The 21,465-nt window shown below is 41.0% G+C and overlaps 1 protein-coding gene across 1 annotated transcript; it reads right to left on the bottom strand.

Moving 5' to 3' along the window:
- Window positions 1–2,307: 2,307 nt before the first annotated feature.
- On the bottom strand, window positions 2,308–17,131 carry NOM1 (nucleolar protein with MIF4G domain 1). The gene is made up of 11 exons (XM_063303383.1): window positions 16,179–17,131; window positions 15,340–15,464; window positions 13,622–13,817; window positions 11,798–12,121; window positions 11,029–11,139; window positions 10,530–10,694; window positions 7,400–7,521; window positions 5,547–5,679; window positions 4,138–4,269; window positions 3,373–3,482; window positions 2,308–2,743 (listed from the first exon to the last, which is right to left on the bottom strand). Exons 1-11 carry the CDS (start codon window positions 17,058–17,060, stop codon window positions 2,566–2,568), a joined length of 2,478 nt encoding a protein of 825 aa, XP_063159453.1. The 5' UTR covers window positions 17,061–17,131; the 3' UTR covers window positions 2,308–2,565.
- Between the last annotated feature and the right edge of the window lie 4,334 nt (window positions 17,132–21,465).

The raw sequence follows: 21,465 nt of genomic DNA, 5'->3' as shown, positions 1-21,465 counted from the left end.
GCAGAATCAACACGGGTGCAAACAAGGCTTTCCAGGCAAAATCCCTCTATCACAGGGGTCAGAGGGGCATTCCCCATACCCCTGGGGCAAAGCAGAGTTGAAAGGTCCATCAAATAATGCTATGGGCCCAACCTACTGTCTTCAGATATCTTGGGACTATAATTCCTGGGTGACTGGGAATTTAGGAAATTTAGGGCAGTATCTGTTCCTAATGTGGGAGTACGTAAGCTTCCTGGTTGCACAGACTTTTGGGACCGGAGTTTTACCTGACAAATCTTCCAGCATCACTCCAGAGTCTACACACGTTTCTAATTATTGAGTTGGTTGAGATCAACATCTGTTCCCTGCAGCCACGTAGTATTTTTGGCAGCATTACAGAACTGATTTGAGAATGTAAGAGTGGTCCAGCTGGATCAGGCCAAGGACCATGCATCCAGCCTTCCATCTCACACACCAAATGCGTATCAGAAGCCCACGAACAGATCAAGGCTTCGCTCCTCTCCCATTGCTGCTGGTTCACCCAGGATGCAGGAGACATGGCCTCTAAGACTTGGAGGCATCACAGGTAATAACCATCAGCAGACTTTTCTTCTTGGAAGCTCTCTATTCCTCTTTAGAAGCTATCTAAACCAGCAATCAAGGTGTTCTTCTGGAGTTCCAACTTTCCCATTTAGCCAAGTGCCTTAGGATTTCCTGATGTAATGGGAAGAAGGCGTGACCTTGACAGACAGGAGGAAGAGCTGCTACCAAGACGATCGTCAGATAAAATAAACCTGAGTCTAGGGGTACCCTGAGAAAACATCTCAGACAAGATCCTTGTGTAGATAAAGGGACGGGGGGGAAGCACATTCGGACTTGGAAGATCTGGTTACTATAACCTTATAATAAAAATGGTATTGGTCTGCATGACTTTGGTCTTCTAGTCTGGTCTAACTTGAAGAGCTGACACTGGTGGTCTCCCATCCAAGTATTAACAAGGTTCTTGCTTTTTTTCCCCTCCTCTTGGCCAAGTTGCTCATTGCTGCCATCTTGCCAGGCTAAAATGGCCAAGTGGCTCTTGTTACTCCAGCTTATTTCTTGGTGGGCTTGTGTTTTGTAGAAATCCACAACTGTTTATGAGCATAGATAAAAAGTATGTATCAAGGTAACTGTCTTTTCGCCTAACAATTAGTAATGGAATACAGCAGGGGTTTTCAAACTTTTTCTTCTTCTTCTTAATCCTGATCAAGAGGCAAAGTGCTACTGACACTGGTTGCATCCGAGTGAACTTTTTATTTGCCCTTTGTCCCCACGGAACCCCAGGATTTTTGGGGACAGTTTGAAAAACCCTGCAGTATAGTACCCTTCATTTATACTTCACAACATTGGTACTTCATAACTTTAACAAGGTGACTCCTTAAAGCAACAACTCTTTCAGGCTTGCACAGAGGCCTAACACGACCCCGCCCCGCCAGTAAGCTTATGTTTACCAGGCTGGACAAATATTTGTCAAACATTTTCCCCCCATTACAATATGTGGCATATTGGTCCTTTATCCTCTCACCTTCAAATAAGATTTGCTTTGAATAGAAGACCAACCTTGTGTGGCGTTTGCCACCTTTCTAGGATACTTAACAATTCACATGCGATTTTTGATAATGATGTCTTTGAACAAATGACACAGGCTAAATTTGGATACTAATGAGGCAGGAAGTCATTATTTTTCTAAATCGCTTCCAAAGAAAATTTTCTTTGTAGTGTGATTTAGGAGAATTAACCAGCAAATGTAAGGCCAGAAGCAAACAAATATTTTTTTTGCTAAAAAGCTGACATTTGAGACAAAGAATGCTCAAAAGATGAGGGAAGAAAAAGAATTGTAAAATGAGAAGACTATGGGATAAAGAATGAAGTGAACTTGGGAGGGGAGAATTGGAAAACTAAATAAATTATACCAGTAAGATGAATCAGTAATATATGTGCTAGTTTTACTGAAATAGGATATTCTCATTTACTGTATGTACATCTGATTACATAGAATGGTAATTAAAAAAAAAAGTGGGGAACTTAAGTTTCTGCATTACAAACCATCACTTTAAAATAGTGTAGTAGCTGCATTAATGCATCAGAGAAAATTTCACTGGGGAATAATCGCATATCAAAGCGTTAGCCAAATGACTAAAATGAGCAAGATAAAATTTACAAAGAGTATGGAATGGGTAATATGGAATTAACTTGGCCGTGTTTACTATTATGTAGCAATCTCACTTGCTGTTCCACGTGTGGTTTTAAATAATAAATAATAAACGGTTCAATAAGAAAATATCAAGGTACATTTGAAATATAATTTTATTTTTTCAAAATTCTCCCAATGTTCATTGGCGATTTTGTCTTGTGTTTTATAAAATAATTATTTTAAAATACCAGCATTTATATATGCAAATATTTCTAAATCAAGCACAATAGTTTGAATATCAAACCTTAATGAGCTCCACAATTTTTGTGAAGTATCTCTATAGAACAACCATCACATTTCACAAATATTTTGTCTGTTTTTCATAAAGAAGACTCGATAATATATACTTGATATTATAATTTCAGTTTTGATTCTTTTGCTTTCAGTGCTTTAGTTACTACTTCAATTTTCTCTTTCAGTAAAGCACTTTCTTTAACACATGTGGAAGCTTGAATATTTTTCATCAAGAAATGAGTAAGAAAAAGTTTCAAGCCTTCATGTAGCATTCCCAACTTGGGATTGTCAGCCAACCTGGAAAATATATAGAAAACAGGGGTTTAAATAATTTGCATTTTCTTTTAGACAATGCTACATCGTGAATTTAAAAAGCACTATTAGATGAACAAGATTTATATTGCTATTCTATGGCTTGGCTGGTCAAGACACTAAATGCTTCCATTTGGGCTCAACAGCAGAACTGGGATGTTGTAAACCAGCCTTTTCTCAGCCTTTTGACCCTGGAGGAACCCTTGAAATATTTTTCGGGCCTCGGGGAACCCCTGCGCATTCAGGCTCAAATATAGGGCGGAAATTACAAAATTCTTATATTCGTTTTATTGGGTAGGCCTGTATATATATGCATTAACAGCGTTCTTAAACTAAAAATAAAGAATGAAACTTTCCTCTTTAATGTGAAGTGGCCCAAATTAGAAATCATTTTTTAAATAAATTGTGATCCCCCAGGGAACCCCTAGCGGCCTCTTGTGGAACACGAGGGTGTCACAGAACCCTGGTTGAGAAACCCTGCTGTAAACATTTGATGCACTGTGTAGCCAGAACCATTTATGCATTTAAAAATAATTAAAGAAACAAACCAATTCCCTTTTCTAATTATAAAAACTGCTTGACAAATCCTACTCAGAATACTTGGGAAGACTTACTTTCCAAAGATATGGTTGAGCTCTTCTTGTTCTGCTTTTAGGAATAATGCAGATAACACCTGTCGCAGGAAGTGAACTTTTGGCTTATCTAATTCACTGAATTCAACCACCTAATTAAACAGCAATGGAAGAGCAGGTCAAAGCAAATCCTCTTACAAACTCTCCTTTAGGTCTGTCCGTGCTTCAGAAACGATCTGGATGAGTGCCTTGCATGAACACAAGACCTCTCTGCTAGTTATTAAAGCAGCCTGATTGTTCTCTGGCTCAACAGAGAGGTGCTGGGCTTCCATGAGGTCCAAAGCACTTTTTCAAAATCATTTTCAAAGTGTGCACAATCCTACTGTCAACCGTAGCAAGTTATTTTCAAAATACGATCACTTGGCACGACAGACGTCTTACGCACATTAATAAAAAGAAAAGCCAGCAGGATTTCCCAAAGCTGGCTTCAGTTGCTTGAACTTACAGCAAGGGTCTAAAGTGTAATCATGACTCCAACATAAAAAATCTCATACATATTTCCAAGAATGTAGTAAAATTTTCATCAACGAATGAACAGTCATTTACTTAAACCTTAAAGCTGTTCCATTCCCGTAGTCTGTAAAATACTTCAGTGAAAACTAACATGAAAAAGAATAGGCTGATATTTTTCCTTGAGATATCACTAGTCATATACTCTGCCTTGACAGGAGGAGTTACGGAGGAAAACACATATGCATATGCATGAACCTAAGAGCTATAAACATTTAAGAAAACAATTCTATTCACCTTGAAGACAGTGAGAGAGAGCGATTTAGTCTTCAGCAGGTGAGTCAAGAGATTAACTAGGTTGGAGAAAGCAGCAGCAGACAGATTTCCCAGATCTCTGATTTTGTCCCACATACTGAACTGGAATGTCATCTAATTCACAAAATAAAAGCAGAAAGCATTGCAATTAAACAGTATTTCACCATGTTCCCTAAGAACATGTCTTTTATTCCACAGTTATGCTGACACGCTAAAAGTTGCCAAAGATTGATGGCCACTGCAAGCCATCACTGAGAGGAGAGCCAAGCCCCTCCTGACCTGCTTCTGGGTGCAAATCAAGGTGCTGACGATCATCGATAAAGCCCTTCCTGGCACAGGGCCTGGATATTTGCAGGACTGCCTCTCTCCAACTGTTTCTGCCTGTCCGGTAAGATCTCACGGGGTTCGAGTGCTCCAGGTCCCATCAATTAAACAATGCCACCTTATGGGACCCAGGAGGCATGCCTTCTCTGTGGCTAGCCTGCCCCATGGAACAGTGTCCCTCCTGAGGTCTCTATAGCCCTAACCCTTTTGGCCTCCAGGAAGGAACTTCAGACCTGGTTCTTTCAGCTGGCTCCGAGTTAGATTTATGCGTGGTCCTGCTAAGCATGAGCAATGGTGTAATAGATCTGATTTGTTCCTCCCAACATGTTTTTTTAATGTTTTAAAATTGGCTTAACTCTCTGAGAGCCACCCACAATTGCCAGTAAGTGTGCAGCCTTAAAAACCAACCAACCAAACAAATAAATAAATGAAACGCAGCACAGCAGAGAGATCTCTTCATTTTCAAGAGGTTTTCTGTTCTTCCTTCTTGCCAGACCTATCTACTTAAAACAGGAGACAGACTATTCCTATTAGAATAGAAAGAATTCAGGAGCATCAAAGGGAAGACATCGACTTTGTAGCTCTTCCTGGTCTCAAATTACACGATTTTTCGAAGGCTGAACCAGACTTGACAACACAAGCCAAGTGAATCACTTCTCCTACTTGCTGCCTTTTGGTCTTTCCCTCCTTTAAAATTTATTTAAGAACTTTAGAAGAGAGTTGAGATTTGGGGTGAAGGGGAAGACGGCACCCTTCATGAATCAGTCTGCAGACCTCCAGCTGTAAAGATGCTGAGATCTTTTGCATACAAAGTGTTGTGCAGCTCAGCTCTGTAGCCTTTTCACATCAGGCTCTCTTGGGGGGGTGGGGGGTGGGGGAGCTTTACAGATGCACAAAAGCATTTAACGCCTTTTGCCTTCCTGAAATTCACGACTTAAATAAATATAGGTATTATCTTTAGAAATCATATGTTTATTTACATTATTTTTATATTTGATGATATCCTTTTTATTCTCAGAAATTCAACTGCTTTAACTGGTAAAAAATAAGACAAGTTTTTCACTTACCTGAAATCGCCTTTCATATTCACAGAACTTGGCAGATAAATATGCGTAGAAGGGATTGTAAATCTTCTCTTGCAGGCAACAATCTATGAGGATATGGACAATCTCTCTCTCCTGCTGATCTTTAAGCCTAAGCCTAATGCATGAATTACCATAATGAAAGCTCGGTTTTCTGAACTTTTTATATAGAAAGATTCTAAAAACAGTTTTTGCCAGCCTAAGAACTCTCATAATTAGTCCCTTCTGGAACAGTTTAGATCAATCTAGTACAGTGTTTTTCAACCATGGCAACTAAGATGTGCAGACTTTAATTCCCAGAATTCCCCAATCAGCATGTGGGGAATTCTGGGAGTTGAAGTCCACACACATTTTCAAGCTGAAGTCCACACACCTTAAAGCTGCCAAGGTTGAAAAACACTGATCTAGTACTGTGGGATGACTGTGGGATGTTTCTATTCTATTTTCTCCATTTGGGTAATTTTTGATTTGTTGGACTATGTCTTCCACCAGGAGGGCCTCTAACGGAGGAAGGCTTTTGTATATATGGTTAAAAAATAGGCATTCCTGCAGATTGGCTAGAATTGGGGGCAAAGCTCACAATATTGTAATTTAAAAAAGAGTGCAAGGGTTGTGGGAAGGAGTCTAGGTTGCACTCGTATTTAAATGCTCTGGCAATCAAAAGGACTTAAGAACAGGCTCCCTTGAGTTTCCAGATTATAATCACCCTGACACAGAATAACGAAGTTACTAGTGGCAGCTACTGAGGAGAAACTATCTTCCAAGTTTTTTTAATTTCTAATTGAGGGTGTTGGGAATCTCAGCCCAACTAATTATAAAAATATAATCAGCATTAATGAGTCCTCACTGGCTGTCTCAGCAGAAAGTCTGGCAGGAGTGAACAGTATTCTTTCTCAGAGCTGGACCACAAAGAAAATTAAGACCAGTTGGCAGGGAAAAGTCTTAACTTGGGCAGTACCTGTCCTGTCCAAATAGGTCTGATTTAGCCTTCCTGTCAAAGGCTTGGCAGGACTAAAAATGAAAAAGGCTTAATATTATAATGCAGCGTGTATGAAGCATAAGCATTTGCATCGTTCTATTTTTTAATCTAGTTTTGAATTTTGAGATGAGCTTCCTGCCTCTTTTGTGAAGACATGCTCCACTTTATACTAAGCTACGTTCCAATGAGGTCAACTGAGTAAAATCTGCAATTTAGAACAAACAATGCCATAGAAAATTCTTTGGGAGTTGTCGGCCAAAAAGATCAAAGAGATGCAATTAACTTCTACGTCCAGATGCTGAAAGCATATAGAAGTAGACACACAGTTCTGCTGAAAATCTCAATTCCTTCATTATATCTGCATCTGTTATCTATTAATTACATAGCATGTGGTGTATTTCCTGCCAAACAAATATTACAATAGACAGCTATTTGGTCAGTGGCTTAAGTTATTCACAGCCAAAGACTCAATTTCTCTATTAAGTAGATACTCCACACACAACAACATATTTAACAATGCTTTGCCTCTTAATCTATGGGTCCTCTGGGTACATTTGTGTATACTTCCTTACCATAAGCAGGGTCTGACATAAGCAGCACATAAATATCACAATTGGCCTAGCTGATCCACGGAGGGAGGATTCAGATTAGCTGTTCTTAGAGAAGACTCAGACTTAAGTCCTGCCTATGTCTGGAGCTAATCGATTGTTCACAATATTGCCCCTTGTCTCTTATTCAGAGTTTCTTTGCATCAAGCAGGAGAAACCCTCTTTTCTCTCTTTTGTAGCCACTGGGGGTCACTTTTTGTTTGCGTTCCTGAAAATATCCTAGTATTCTGCCCTGATGAGTACATACTTACTTTAAAAGATTTTCAAAGGCATCCAAGAAATCTTCACTTGTCATCAAGATACAAAATATATTTCTCCTGATATCAGTATTCATTCTCTGCTTACGAGCAAGCTTCAGAATCTTTGAGCTTACCTGAAAGGTTAAGTATTAAACACTGTAAATTATTGATATTTTTTAAAATCGTGTATTTGATGCTCTAGGGGAATAAAGAACAGGAGCAAAGTTAACCATGAGGCTGGTATGGTCCTAGTTTCTCCCAGCCATGAATTATGTAGTAAGGTAGGTCAGGGGCAGGAGTAAGTGATGTAGCCATGAGTCATAAGAACCATCTCAGTTATACCACTCTCTCTAACCTTCCACAGTTGGCTTAAGGTGATCAAAGAATAATTGCTTTTCAGCTTCAAGCAGTCCTTGAGAAAGCAAATTATCTTAACCCATTTTAAACCGGTTTCAGAACGGAGCTGACCTTGCCTTGCTGAGCCAGGTGGACCATCTTTGTCTGAGGACTGACAGGGGGAACGTGATGCTGAGTTTCCTTGACCTCTCTGGGACTTTCAATAACATCACCACTGCATTCTTTTGGATTGTGTGAAAGTAGAGAATAGGAGGTACTGGTCTGCAGTGGCTTTGTTATTCTTTCTCCTGTAGATTTCAGATGGTGTTATTTGGGATAGTTGTTCTTAAATGGGAGCTATTATATCAAGGGTCCTCTCAGAGTTCCATTCGGCCTTCAGTGACTTTCAGCATCTATGAGAGGCTACGGGGAGAGATCACCAGAAGATTTTGATTGGGGTGCTGACAATATGCTGATGACAATTAAATATGTTCCACTGTAACATCTTCAGGGACTGATGCCACTGAAAACCTGCCTGAAATTGGTAATGGGTTGGATGAGGGATAACAACTGAATCTAGACAAGATAGAGGTGCTCATGATAAGGTATAACAGATAACAGATCTCCCAGGAGTACCTTTGGTTGATAAGGCATCAGCATCACTTCTTGAAAGAAAATGACCTTCAAACCGGGCTGCATGCACTGGTAAGCCTCCTGCTTCATTAGTGTAACATGTTTTAGGTGGGGCTGATTTCATGTCTACTTTGGAAACTTCAACTGATGCAGAACTCAACAGCTGGGCTGCATTTAGGGACCACATTAAACCCACTGCTAAAAGCAAGGCTTTCCAATTTGTTTCTGGGTGAAATTCAAACGGCTGATTATTAACTTTAAACCTCTGTATAGCATGGCTGTATGCCAGGGTTTCTCAACCAGGGTTCTGTGGCACTGTAGGGTTCCAAGAGAGGTCACTAGGGGTTCCCTGGGGGATCACAATTTATTTAAAAAATTATTTCAAATTTGAGCAACTTCACATTAAAGATGAAAGTTTCATTCTTTATTTTTAATTTAAAAACACTGTTAAAGCATATAGACAGGCCTACCCATGAAACAAATATAACTATTTTGTAACTTCTGGCCTATATTTGAGCCTGAATGTGTAGGGGTCCCCTGAGGGCTGAAGAATATTTCAAGTGTTCCTCCAGGGTCAAAAGGTTGAGAAAGGCTGCTCTAGGCTATCTAAGACAGTGCCTCTTTCTGTATGAGCTTCCTGCCCCCTGAGATCATCCAAGGAGATCTGGCTACAATTCTGTCGGTTCTTCTTCCAATTATTTGGAATTCTTTGGGGTGCTACTAAGTAGAGTCTCGTGAGGCGCAGAGTGGTAGGCAGCAGTACGGCAACCGAAACTCTCCCCATGACCCGAGATCAATCCCAGCGGAAGCTGGATTCTCTCTCGGGTAGCCAGCTCAGGTCGACTCAGCATTCCATCCTTCCGAGGTTGCTGGGGAAGTACCCAGCTTGCTGGGGAAGGTGACGACTGGGGAAGGCAATGGCAAACCACCCCACTACAGTCTGCCAAGAAAACATTGCGAAAGCAGCATCCCCCCAAAGGGTCAGGTATGACTCAGTGCTTGCACAGGGGACTTTTCACTAAGTAGACAGACCTAGTCTCTTTATTTGCCTCTGAAAAGGCAACTGATTTTGTTTGCTTTGTTTATAATATCTATGGTATTAATTTTGTTTTACTGGAATCATTGAGAGACCTCATCAATGTGGTAGAGTAAGTTTAATAAGTATGAAATAAAGTCTAAACTTTCAGGGAAGTAAGGTGAGTAACTGTTGAGGAAACTCCATTTTTTTTTTTTAAAAGAGGCAGGTTTTGGTGCACGCTTGCTTGGACTAAGACTTTTATTTTGAAGAAAAAGAAGACAGAGGACATCCATCTGAAATGATCTCCTGAGTCATTTTCCTGATGAACCACCCTTATTATTTAGCTCTAATTAAAAAAAAAATACTTTCAAGGACAAATAGCAATTGAGGATGCATGATTTTTCACAGAAACAGATCTATGTCTCTAATCCATATAGGAACTCTGTGACAACTTCAAATAAATAAGTAAATTGCTAATTTAAGCACAATTCTTTGAAAAACAAACCCAGGTATGTGCAAGATCTATTTTTCTGGGAATGAAATATTTTGGAGAATTCCAGAACATTCTGATTTTCCTCCAGACCGTGCCGATGTAGTCATTCTGGGGAACCAGAGTTGGACTGGCATGATCTGGAGGTGAAACAGAATGTAGGTTTTGCACATCTGTAATGAACATAAAAGCTGGATTCACACATCATTTAAGACATAATGTGATTTACCTGGTTGCCTTTGGGTTAGTGTTTGTCAACAAATCATGCTTAAGGCTTCTCTAGTATGCTAGTAATGGTGTTTCCAGACAGATTATTGCTGACCATTGTGTGGGAACTGAATGAGTTCAGCTGTTTGCAGTTGAGCATTCAGATTTTTAAGTAAAGCAAATTGGGAGGCTTAAACACACACACACGCAGACACACACACAGATTTTTCACTCTGGTGGGCATTAAAAAGAGGAAGCTCCCACTCATTCTTCTGACAATGTAAGATTACTATTTTCTACTACAATTGCCATTGAACAGATTTTGAAACAAATCAATTTCCAAGCAACTCTACCACCATCATACTCATTCATGTTAATAAAGAAACTGACTGGAAGAAACAAAGCTGACTGAGAAACTGTTTAAACCATAGTGCTAAAAGGGTACTAGGTACCATTACCTTTCCCACAGGCAGTATTTGTTCAATTTTGTTGCTGGTGCTTTCAATCATTGGAGCACCACTCCAAGAGGATCCCACAATCCACCAGCGGCCAACTTGATCAGCTGTGAGGAGAGACTCCAACGACACACGAAGTTGAGATTCTTTTCCAGAACTATTGTGAGTCTGTAGAAAAAGGAGAGTGTTCACGCAGACCGTTTTTTTAAACAATAAAGCTATTTATATTGAAAGGCTAATCAGTATAATTACTGTTCATCTTCCCTACACTCAAAGGTAACTGGAAAACCAAAACTGTGTTTTATTTGGCACTGGGCTCTTTTTAAATAAATGACAAACCCAACAGTTGATTCTTCTTCTGTAAGCTCAATTTTATTTTGCTGTAATTTTATATTAATAGGTCCGAAGTCTTCATAATAATGGCAAGATTTTTTACTATTGTTCAGATTCTACTGAGAGAATATAGATTTTTAAAAAGCAACGAATGTTTTCTCTACTTTACCAGTGTTCTCAGCAGCTTTCGTAATTTTTCAACTGGCTCTGGGTCATAACCAGGAATTTTCCTCATGTCATTATTTCTCAGCGCCAACATAATCTCCAACATAAAGCAAACCTTTTGGAAAATATCATAGGCCTGTGTTATTATTCCAAAGCCTAAAATACAATTTTTTCCAGCAGAAATATGAAAAACAGACTATAGCTAAGCCATTATTTTATACTGAACTCCACAACTGATATTAAAACTTCCCCAACAAAATAAACAATTTCACTGAGTTCCTTCTCCAGCCAGTATTATTTTATTAATTTTAAAAAGTACCATTTAGTAGGGGATGCTCAAAACTAAAAAAATATAGCACCTCTGAGCTCAGCTCAACTCCTGATGACTGCACAGAAATCACATTCTATAGCACAGACCTGGATATTTATCTTACTTATAAGATGCCTAAGCACAGCCTTGCTTTTATACAATATAATCACTAAGAATTATTATTAAGTAAGTCAATCTCTTTTCGATGCAATCTTCAACCAAAAAAGATTCACCTTACAGATCTGTTGGGAAAAGGCCTGAAACAACATAAACGTTGCATTTGAAAAGCTAAGTATTTGCAATGAGATGTTTATGATATTGCACACATCCATCCATCTGATACGCTTAAGGTCATCTACATATCATTGTCCGTGCTACTGGGTAGAAGAGGAGAAATGTGACCTCCAATTTTCTGTCTTTTCTGCTTAAACAGGAACATTCCGTTATGCTACCGTATTCATACCCTTGACTGGTCCTGGAATTGTTTCCCTACTGCATTTGCTTTCTTCTGGGCCTCGGTGATAAGTTCTTTCAGTGCCAGAGCATCATCTTTCCTCAAAGAAAAGCCCACATTCTTCAACAGCAGCAGAATTAGTTCAATATCCTTTCCAGAAAAAGGGCTAACAAGCTTCTTTAAGATGTCAAAGATCAGCAATGAATGCACTACATAAAAGTTATACAAATTAGCAATTAAGGTAAGTAGGTTCTCGCATTCTTTCCCTTCAGATTCACTTTTGTAGGCGTCATCAAATTTCCTCACCACCGTTTCCAAAAAGTGAGCACCAACCTGGAATAGTTCAACATACATGCAAATACAAAAAAGATCTATGAATATTGATTGGCTAAGCATTTCAAAAAGGAAACCTAACAACGTACATAACTAGCGTTGTGGCCCTAAAACCTGCTAACCAGCAACTCAGAAAAGGGCATTATCACCAGCTACACTAAAATGGTATTTCTAACTAGTGATGCGTATTACCTACTCTATCTGTAAGTTTTGCATAGATCTGGTATTAATCAGATTACAGTTGCTCTCTGAGTGAGATGGGTGGTGAATAAATTTGATATATTAATTAACTATTGCAATACACTGTCATTGCACAGGTAGCTTTTTCAGTTAAACCTATGCTTTTTAACCTGGAATGCCTCACAGGAAAATATTGGTGAGTTCTGGAAAGGGGGTGCAGCACAACCCTTTTTACCACAAATGTAGCTTTTTAATTGCCACAAATATGGAAATTAGCCACAATTATTTTGCAAAGTGACTATATGATGCACACACGTTCTTCAATTACAGGTAGTCTTGTTTAGTGACTGCCCCGTTTAGCAACTGTTCGCAGTTACAATAGTGATGAAAAACTAATTTTATGACCAATCTTTGCATTTATGAACTTTGCGCGTCTAAAGATATAAGCACAGTTGCGGTTTCACTTAGTGACTACTTTGCTTAATGGCTGAGTTGCTGGTCCCAATTGTGGTTGCTAAACGAGGACTACCTGTATTTCATGCAATTTTATACTTATTCTCCTCTCCGTTTAAATTCATGATAACCCTGTGAAGTAAACTGAACTGAGAAAGAGTCACTGGGGGAGCATTTGAACTCAGGACTCCCCACTCTAATTCAACATTTTCAGTACTGTTAACACACCAGTTCTGTCACCAGCAATATATTTAGTGTATTATTACTGTAAGTTTCCATAAGAATGCTTCACATTTGACACTTGAGGTAAAAGGTGGGGGTTAAATTTACAAAACAAGTAGAATATATACAATTAACCTTTCTTCTTCTCTGACCATGTATCTTCCACTGGAGGAGTTAAAAAATTAGTCAAATGGTGGAATATCATTTTGTTAGGTCTAGCTTCTTTTCAAACATACCTTAATATTGGGAATACAATCTTACTCCTAGAAATCCATGTCAAAACTGTTTTAATGGGTAAAATTATTGCTAACATTATATTTAAGGATAAAGGCCAGGACTAGGAATTACAGGAAATGGGGGAAAAGTGACTTCTCTACTGAGACACAAAAATCTCTGCCTTTTCGTCTCAAAATTTAATGCATAAACAACTATCCCTTAAAAGTACAATGTTTTTTCTTGTATATTCTGCCATTCTACTAAGCAGTATTCAGATCAGTCATGTTTTGTAAGACCTTAATGTACCATAACATGCACAGGCACCAAGGTGTTGAAAAATTATCAGAACATAATTAGCACCTAATAATGAGTTTTTACTATGTTCCCAATTTGTATATGACAAATTAAAGAAACGTCAAGAAAAGTTACCTCAATTCCCACAGTCTGATGAAGAACACTGACCAAAAGAACATGCTCCAAGAGCAGCTTGGAAGGGACTGTTGATTCCATAACACAAGCACAGATAAGAGTATCTGTTAATGTTTCATTCATATCTTTTCTACTGTTCGTCATATACAGGTCTTCCAACTGCCCGCTTATCGAAGCTAGATTTGGTTCACTCAGCCTAGTGGGAAACAACCACATAAGAGTAGAACTAAAATGCTTATTTTCATATTACCACCAGCCAGTCCTATTAAACATTTCCATTCCAAATATATCCCCATGGGTGTTTAGAGCATATTTTGATGTACTTTTGGATTTTCCTTATTTTAATCTGTAAATACACACTCCATCTAAATCTGGTCTGAACCACTGTTTAATGTATTTATTTTAGTCCTAAAATAAAACAAAATCTGCATGTTATTCCTCAGCTCCTGTTGCATGGTGTTCTTTCTGTATCCCGCCTAATATAGGCTTTCTAGTGCACATCTTTTATGAATATATGCTTTTGTGTGAAATGTTTACACTGAAAATGATAGACGCTAGAAAAACAATCGCTACAAAGTCTTGAGGATTCTATAATGCTGGCAAAGATGGAAAGAAAGAAGGGGATGGCCCATAGCAAGGTGCATGGACTCAATTACAGTAGTGATGGGTGCACTGTTGGAAGACCTGAAGGACAAAGTTGGGGATAGATCATCCTGGAGAAGGTATATCTATATGGTCACTAAGAGTTAGCTCTGACTTGAAAGCACATAATCAATCAAGAAAGGTACAGAGAAATATAGTGAATGTCGCTATAAACTAGATTTAGCTATATTGTTTTCTTAATCCATGCTTTTAATTTCTTTGGTTAATTTCTACTTCTTACTTCTTCTTTGTATAACATTGCTTACCCCGCCCCGCCCCCAAAAGAAATAGCAATGATAGGTGTATATCTATGTATCTATCTATCTCACCTTAAGCGGTTTCATTATGCTATTTTCATTTCATTTAATAGACTGTAAATTCTTCCCTCAGGAAATAAGTGAATGCGGAAGTATAGGATGGGAGATACCTGGTTTGGTAACTGAACTTGTGAAACTTGCATCAATAAAAATAAGAGTTCCACTCTCTTGTGCATTACTCATACACTACCTTGACTACTGTGTTAAGTTCTGAGGCACTGTGCTTGAAGGATTAAGACAACTTGGTCTGTGTTCACAAAAGAGCAGTGAAGATGATCAAGGAGTTTGAAATCAAATCCTATGGAGAGAGACAGAAGAAATTGAGAAAGTTTTGCTTGCCGAAAGAAAACAGGGGGATAGGCCACCACTTCCCAAGTGAATGATAGGTTGTCATATAGAAGGAGTTCAAGAGATTACTCTTTGAGACAGGGTCTTAAAGGAAGATTCCGGATGAACATTAGGAAAAAACTATTTTGAAAGTAAGAGCAATTTGAAAGGAGAACCAATTACCTAGAAAGGTGGTGGGCTGGATGTATTAAAGCAAAGGCTAGATAGTGTTTGGATTTACTTTGGATTTTTGTCCTGAGTAGGAGTGTGGAGTCTATGGTCCCTTCCAACTCTATGATTCTAAGCCAGATCTGATGAGCTAATGAAGGAGTGAAAACAAATCACAGTAGTGCAAATGGGATGTGGTCCCTCTGCTTCTTTGGATGAAAAATGTAATTCCACTAAGGAAAATTAGCACAATTTCAGTATTACCTATTAATTAGACCTTTCACTGATTTCTTTAGCCTTTCTAATTCTTCTCTCTTTTTGGCATCTATTGTCTCTTCAGCCATTCGCATTTGAGGTGGCACATACTTTGCAGCATCCTGGCTAGGATTCTAAACAAAAACAAAGGCAAACTTGTTTTATTAAACGACTTCATGATTAACAATGAAAACCAGTCTATTTTTCTTATTATATTGTATTATCAGCAATGGGAACACCTGTATTGTATTGTATTATTTGCAATGAGAACATTTTCACACAAACCTTTAGATAACCACTGTCAGGCAACAACTGACCATTAAAAAAAAAGGTTTACGTTCCTCAACCTCAAACTATAAAAGGCGACCATGAAAAATAAACACGTCACAATGTGCGTGCTTAAGAAGTAGCTGGATCACTGATTGAAATCGGACTTCTCACCCATTTTGCTCAGGGTTGTTTACTTAATGCATTTATTATTATTAGTATTCCCCCTTTTTAAATATATAACTCAAGGCCGAGAATATACCATTTTCCCCACAGCAACATCCCTGGGCGGGATGTTGGGCTGGGCTGACAGACAGGGCCTGGCCCAAAGTCAGCCAGTTGCTTTCATGCCCAAGGCAAGCCTCACGCTGCCAGTCTCCTGGTTTCTAGGCCAGCCCCTTAGCCACTACACCAAACTGGCTCTCTAGTTTTGGGGCCACATTTGGGGGACTTCATTAGGTATAAAGGATTTTGTATAAAGTATAGCAGCCTTCACACCACCTTTCCTGTCACACCTTCCTGCTTGGCAGGGCGGGAGCTGCAGCTGAAACCAAAGGAAGGGATGGCAACAGTATACACACCCCCTTTGACCCCTTGGGAGCTGCGGGGTCCTCGGCTGCAGCCTCCGGGCTTCCCCAGCCAGGGGACTCCCCTTCCCCGTCTTCACTTTCACTTTCTCCTTCCTCCGGGCTAGGGTCTCCCGAGCTTCCCGCCTCGCCCTCGTCCTCGTCCTCGCCCTCTTCTCCCGGGCTCAGGCATCCTTCCTCCTCCTCGCCGCTCTCGTAGAGGCCCGAGAAAGCGGCCTCGGACTTCAGCGCTCCCAGCACGTAATCCAGCCCGTCCCGGGCGAAGCTCTGTGGCAGGGATGCCGCCGCCGCCGCCGCCGCCGCCGCCCCCTCCTGGCCGGGCCTTCGCCGCTTCCTGCGGCGCTTGTGGAGGCCCAGCTGCCGCTCCAAGCGATGTATTTCCCGCTCCTCCGCCTCGTTGGCAGCCAGCAGGGCTCTTTTGCGCGCCGCGGCCGAAGCGGAGGGAGCGACCGGGAGCGGCTTCGCCGCCGCCTGGGCCTTCGCCGGCGGTAGCTGCTGCTGCTGTCCTTCCTTCTCCTCCTCCTCCGGTGGCGGCGGGGTCTTCTTTCCAGCGGGAGCTGCCCGGGAGGGGAGCGGGCTCTTCGCTTCCCCCTTGCCGCTCAGGAGCCGCCGCCGCCGCCCGCGCTTCAGCTTGCGCTTCTCTCGCCTCACGTCCCGTCGGTTCTTGCGGCCGCTCCACGCCGGCTGCCGAGCAGACCCGGAGGACCCGCCGCCTTCCGACCCCGCCGCCGCCTCCACAAACTCCCTCACCGCCAGCCCCAGTTTGTGGAGCTTCCCGACCGGCGGCTGCTTCTTCTGCGGTTGTCTTCCTCCGCCTTTTCCCCTGGCAGCCTGACTGCTGCCAGCCGCCGACGCGGAGCAGGCCGCCCGCCTCATGGCCCGGGCCGGGGCGCGCCTCCGCTGCTGGTTCTCAGGCGTCACATCTGCTGGGCGCCGCCATCTTGGAGGCCCCCGAGCGAGAGGCGCGGTTGAGACCTCGTGAAAGAAGCCGTGGGGGCAGCGCCCCCTGTTGGAAACCCTGAGGCACTTGACCGGGTCCCGTCAAGGTGGCGCCCTCTCAATGAACGCTGGGAAATGTAGTTTAAAAGGCTTCAGGGGGACTAGACCAGGGGTTCACCACCTGCTCATGGCCCACTTCTGAGCCTTGTGTATCCCTGACCCCCTCACAGTCGCTGATAGATGGAAAGAAGGTCCTTTACCACCTGCACTGCTTATTTATCTAAAATAATGTTTCTCAACCTTGGCGATGGGTGGGCTTGAACTCCCAGAATCCCCCAGCCTTCAATTCTGGGAATTGAAGTCCACCCAACTTAAAGTCGCCAAGGTTGAGAAACACGGATCAAAACTCTATCATATAAAGACTAGGGAGCTGAAGTCTGTACAACTTAAAAATCACCAAGGATGAGAAAGACTGGTCTAAACTGTACCGTATTAAAAACTAAAAAAGTGGTGTGGCCTCCTAAGGGACTGAGGCACAGTGGTTGCCGACCAGCCAATAATGTTAGCTACAAAGGGTTCCTATAACATCAAAGTACAGACGCAGGCACCAAAGGAAATGTTACCTTTCTACCAGCATTTAGTAAGAATTCTAAGATTAATCTACCTGCCTTAGTTTTTTGCCATTTATTTATTTAAAAATTTATATATACTTTTCTTTTCCATCAGGGTTAACATGCATCAGGATCGACAGTTTTCTTATGACTGGGGCTGTTCTTTTTTTTTTTTTTAAGCCTCATAGTTACATGGATAGTGATGTCAGAAAAATACCAGTTTTTTCCCCATAATCCTCCCTCTCCCCCCAATAGATTTAATATTTTGGTCCCAGGTCCTCCTAGGGCTACCTGGGGGCTGAAAAGTTGTGGTGAGAAGTTATGTGCAGCCCCCAATTGTTCTGTATAGTTCTAGGGAACTCACATCACCAGCAGTGCAGAAGGTTGAAATGAGAGCAGCCATAAAATTAATCAAGATACTCAAATAACAGTTCGATTAAAATCAATAATAGGATGACTTGATAAAAGCCTATCTCAAAAGGAAGGACTCCAGCAACTTCTCTTCGACTGGTTACTGCATGGAGGAGGTGGAATTTCTGCCATCGTTCTTCACATCCTTAGCAAAGTTCAGTATTCTTTGTGATTAAATCCATGGCGGCTAAATCAGTATATATTCAATGGGCTCCCTTCAGAAGGCTCTTTCAAATTGTGCAATAGTTTCAAAATTCCTCCGGCTCCTGTTGCTGTTACGCCAAATCCCCAGGTTGTCTGAAGGCTTTCCTGCTTTGTAAAAATAGGAAGGGTTGGCATTAGAGGGAAGGGTCGGGAAAGACCTCTTGGAAACGTAAACGTCCTGCTCAATATTAGCCTGGGCTACATTCTGTACCATGGCCAATTCCCTGCGTCCGTAAGAGGCAGCCATAGGGGACGCAAAGAGGCTCCCAACTTGCAGCTGGTCAGTTGTAGAAGCTCTGGAGAGAGGAACAGAGTTGTGATAAGGGGAGAGGTCTAATTAATATGCAGAACCATTGAAAATTTCCAGAGCTCAGCTCCTTGGTGGTCAGGATGTCAAATGAAGCCCTAATGTTTGCACTGCCCAAACTCAGTTCATGTGAACTGGGTTTATTGCGCACTGCATTCTCGTGCATGCGAGCAGAGGCTGGGAAAGCAACTCCTTTTACTTGGCTTCCTTGCTCTATTTTTGTCCTCCAAGGTAATGGCCTAAAGATAAAATGGAAACAGGATTATGTCTAGCCAGCCTTCAGTTGTAATGCTGGTAACTGCCAACGAGGCATCTAGTTGCCAGCTGCCTTATTTGTATCCACCACAGTGCTGAGCCTGGAGTGGACATGGTGTCCTTGGGCTGGTGTCATTTCTTTTCCTTCTAAATACCGAACATTTGTATCCTGCTCTGGCTGCAAAACTTTAATAACTCATTAATTTTTAGAAGATGGTTTGTTAGCATCTGTGCATTTCTCCTTTTTCAGTCATTACATCATGTATCTTAGGTGGCAGGAGCACTGAACAAATAGCTTCTCAGTTCCAAGACAAAATCCTTTATACCTAATGAATATTTCTCATTTATTGGCACAAGAGCTTCTGCTGATCCTTCAAAGTATTCAGACATCGTATTTCTAACTTTTTTTAAAGAGCACGTTCCTCATATGCTATTTCCTAGGCATATATGGAAGCTGCCATGCAGTCCCAGGAAAAGCTGGGTGTTTTGCAGAGTAACACGTGGTGCTGTTTGCCCCCTGGCCTGCTGTGAAACCCCTTTTTTTGGGAATTGAATCCAGAGCGCTACCTAGCATTTTAAGGTTTATGATACAAATTTCTTGTGATTCAGCTTCAAAATTAATTTCTGTCCATCCAGGGAGATTGGGCAGAGTGGGTGTGCTGAGGGTGCCGTTAATTAAGCAGTTTCATTTAATGAGATCCAGGAAGTGTGCCTTCTCTGTTGTCCTCTGGAATGAAAACCTTTCAGAAATCTAGATGGTTCCCACCCTTCAGGAAGCTACTGCTGAATGGGTCTTTCTTCATATGCTTGTTTTCAGGCCACTTATGAATCTCTTCTTCTTTGTTGATGTTCTTCCTTTTTAACTGTTAGCCATCAAGAATCATCAGCTTCCAAATTGCTTAAATAGATAAATAAATAAATAAATATGGTGTGGGTGGGGGGGTCACACAAAATACTATTTGGTCAAGGTGATTCCAAAATCATCTTTTGTCCCCTAAAAAGATCTTCAGAGCTACAGGTTGCCACCCCCTGGTACAGATCCATTGAACATAATGGGACTTAAGTTAGTGTTTAAAATAAACTTTTAGAAATGACTAAGAAAAAATGCAGTGCCATGCAGACTGGTCGATACTGATAACTACATTTTTTAAAAAAGTATAATTTAATTCTTTGTAGCAGGCTGTGTGCCAACTTTTAAATACATATGTACGGCCATCTTTTCGGCACTCAAGTCTTTAATAGCCTTAACTTCACAAATGGAGGGAACTTTTAAGGCCCAACCCCAAAATTAGCATGAATGGCCAAATGTACCAAGCATGTCCATCTGTATTAGGACAGGGCAGTGACAGAGGAGATAAAATTTGGTGAGAGAAAATCACAGTATTAAACATAAGCAAAGATTTATTTAACATGGCTTTATTTTGTTGCCAATAAATTGACAGAAACCAGGTTTCCATTGCGAAAAAAAAAAGGCAAAAGGTATAGATGCCATATGCATTTTTTAAAAGATTTTTTTATCCTGCCTTTATTATTTTTACAAGGTGGGGAACATGCCCAAAGTCTCCCGGCTGGCTTTTATCCCTCAGGTGGGACTACTGTAGAACTCAAAAGGCAGGACAAGTTTTTTTTTTTTTTGGCAGGACAAGGTTATGCATTTTTTTACCTACACCTTTTGTTTACATTTATTACAAGAACAATTACTGTGTTTATTTTTAGCAAAGAAAGCCTACTACATCAAGAATGATTTATTCCTAAGATTTTCTCACTGCTCTTGTAAGCCTTTTTAATGTATAGATTTGATTTTAGGGGGAAACAAACCTTCAACGTTGTGTGAAAAGTTCAGTTGCCACCAAAAATGTCATTTCCATCACATTTAATAGGGCTCAGTTAACACTCCACATTTTCTACTCCTTGGCATCAGGCAGCAGGCAATATCGTGAGAAAGGGCAAGGGAATATAGATCATTATACTGTTAATGTTCTCTGGGGCCTTGGAGAGAGAAGGGGAAAAGCTGGACACGTAGCTTCTGGTTCCGGTGGCCACCATGTGATTGGTCTAAGATTGGGTTAGGCTTTAAGTACAGGTAGTCCTTGCTTAATGACCAGAATTGAGACCAGAATTTCAGTTGCTAAGTGAAGTGGTCATTAAGTGAATCTGATCTGATTTTACAACCTTTTTTGCAGTGGTTTTTAAGCAAATCACTACGGGCGTTAAGTGAATCGCCATGGGCGTTAAGCGAATCACGTGGTTCTCCATTGATTTTGCTTGCCAGAAGCCAGCTGGGAAGGTCGAAAATGGTGATCAGGTGACCACGGGACGCTGCAGCGGTCATAAATGAGAACCGGTTGCCAAGTGCTCAAATCATGATCACATGATCACGGGGATGCTGCAACGGTCATAAGTGTGAGAACAGGTCAGTTTTTTCAGCATCATCATAAGCCTGAACTGTCACTAAACGAAAGGTTGTTGAGCGAGGACTATCTGTAGCAGAGTTCTTTCTCAAGAACAGCTGATCAGATCAATGAGACACACTCTTTCAGGTATGGGGAATGGA

Source organism: Candoia aspera, chromosome 4, assembly GCF_035149785.1.
Source record: "Candoia aspera isolate rCanAsp1 chromosome 4, rCanAsp1.hap2, whole genome shotgun sequence".
In the NCBI taxonomy this organism is placed as follows: domain Eukaryota; kingdom Metazoa; phylum Chordata; class Lepidosauria; order Squamata; family Boidae; genus Candoia; species Candoia aspera.
The sequence above is the reverse complement of the archived record's forward strand: the minus strand, read 5'-3'. Positions and strand labels throughout refer to the sequence as shown.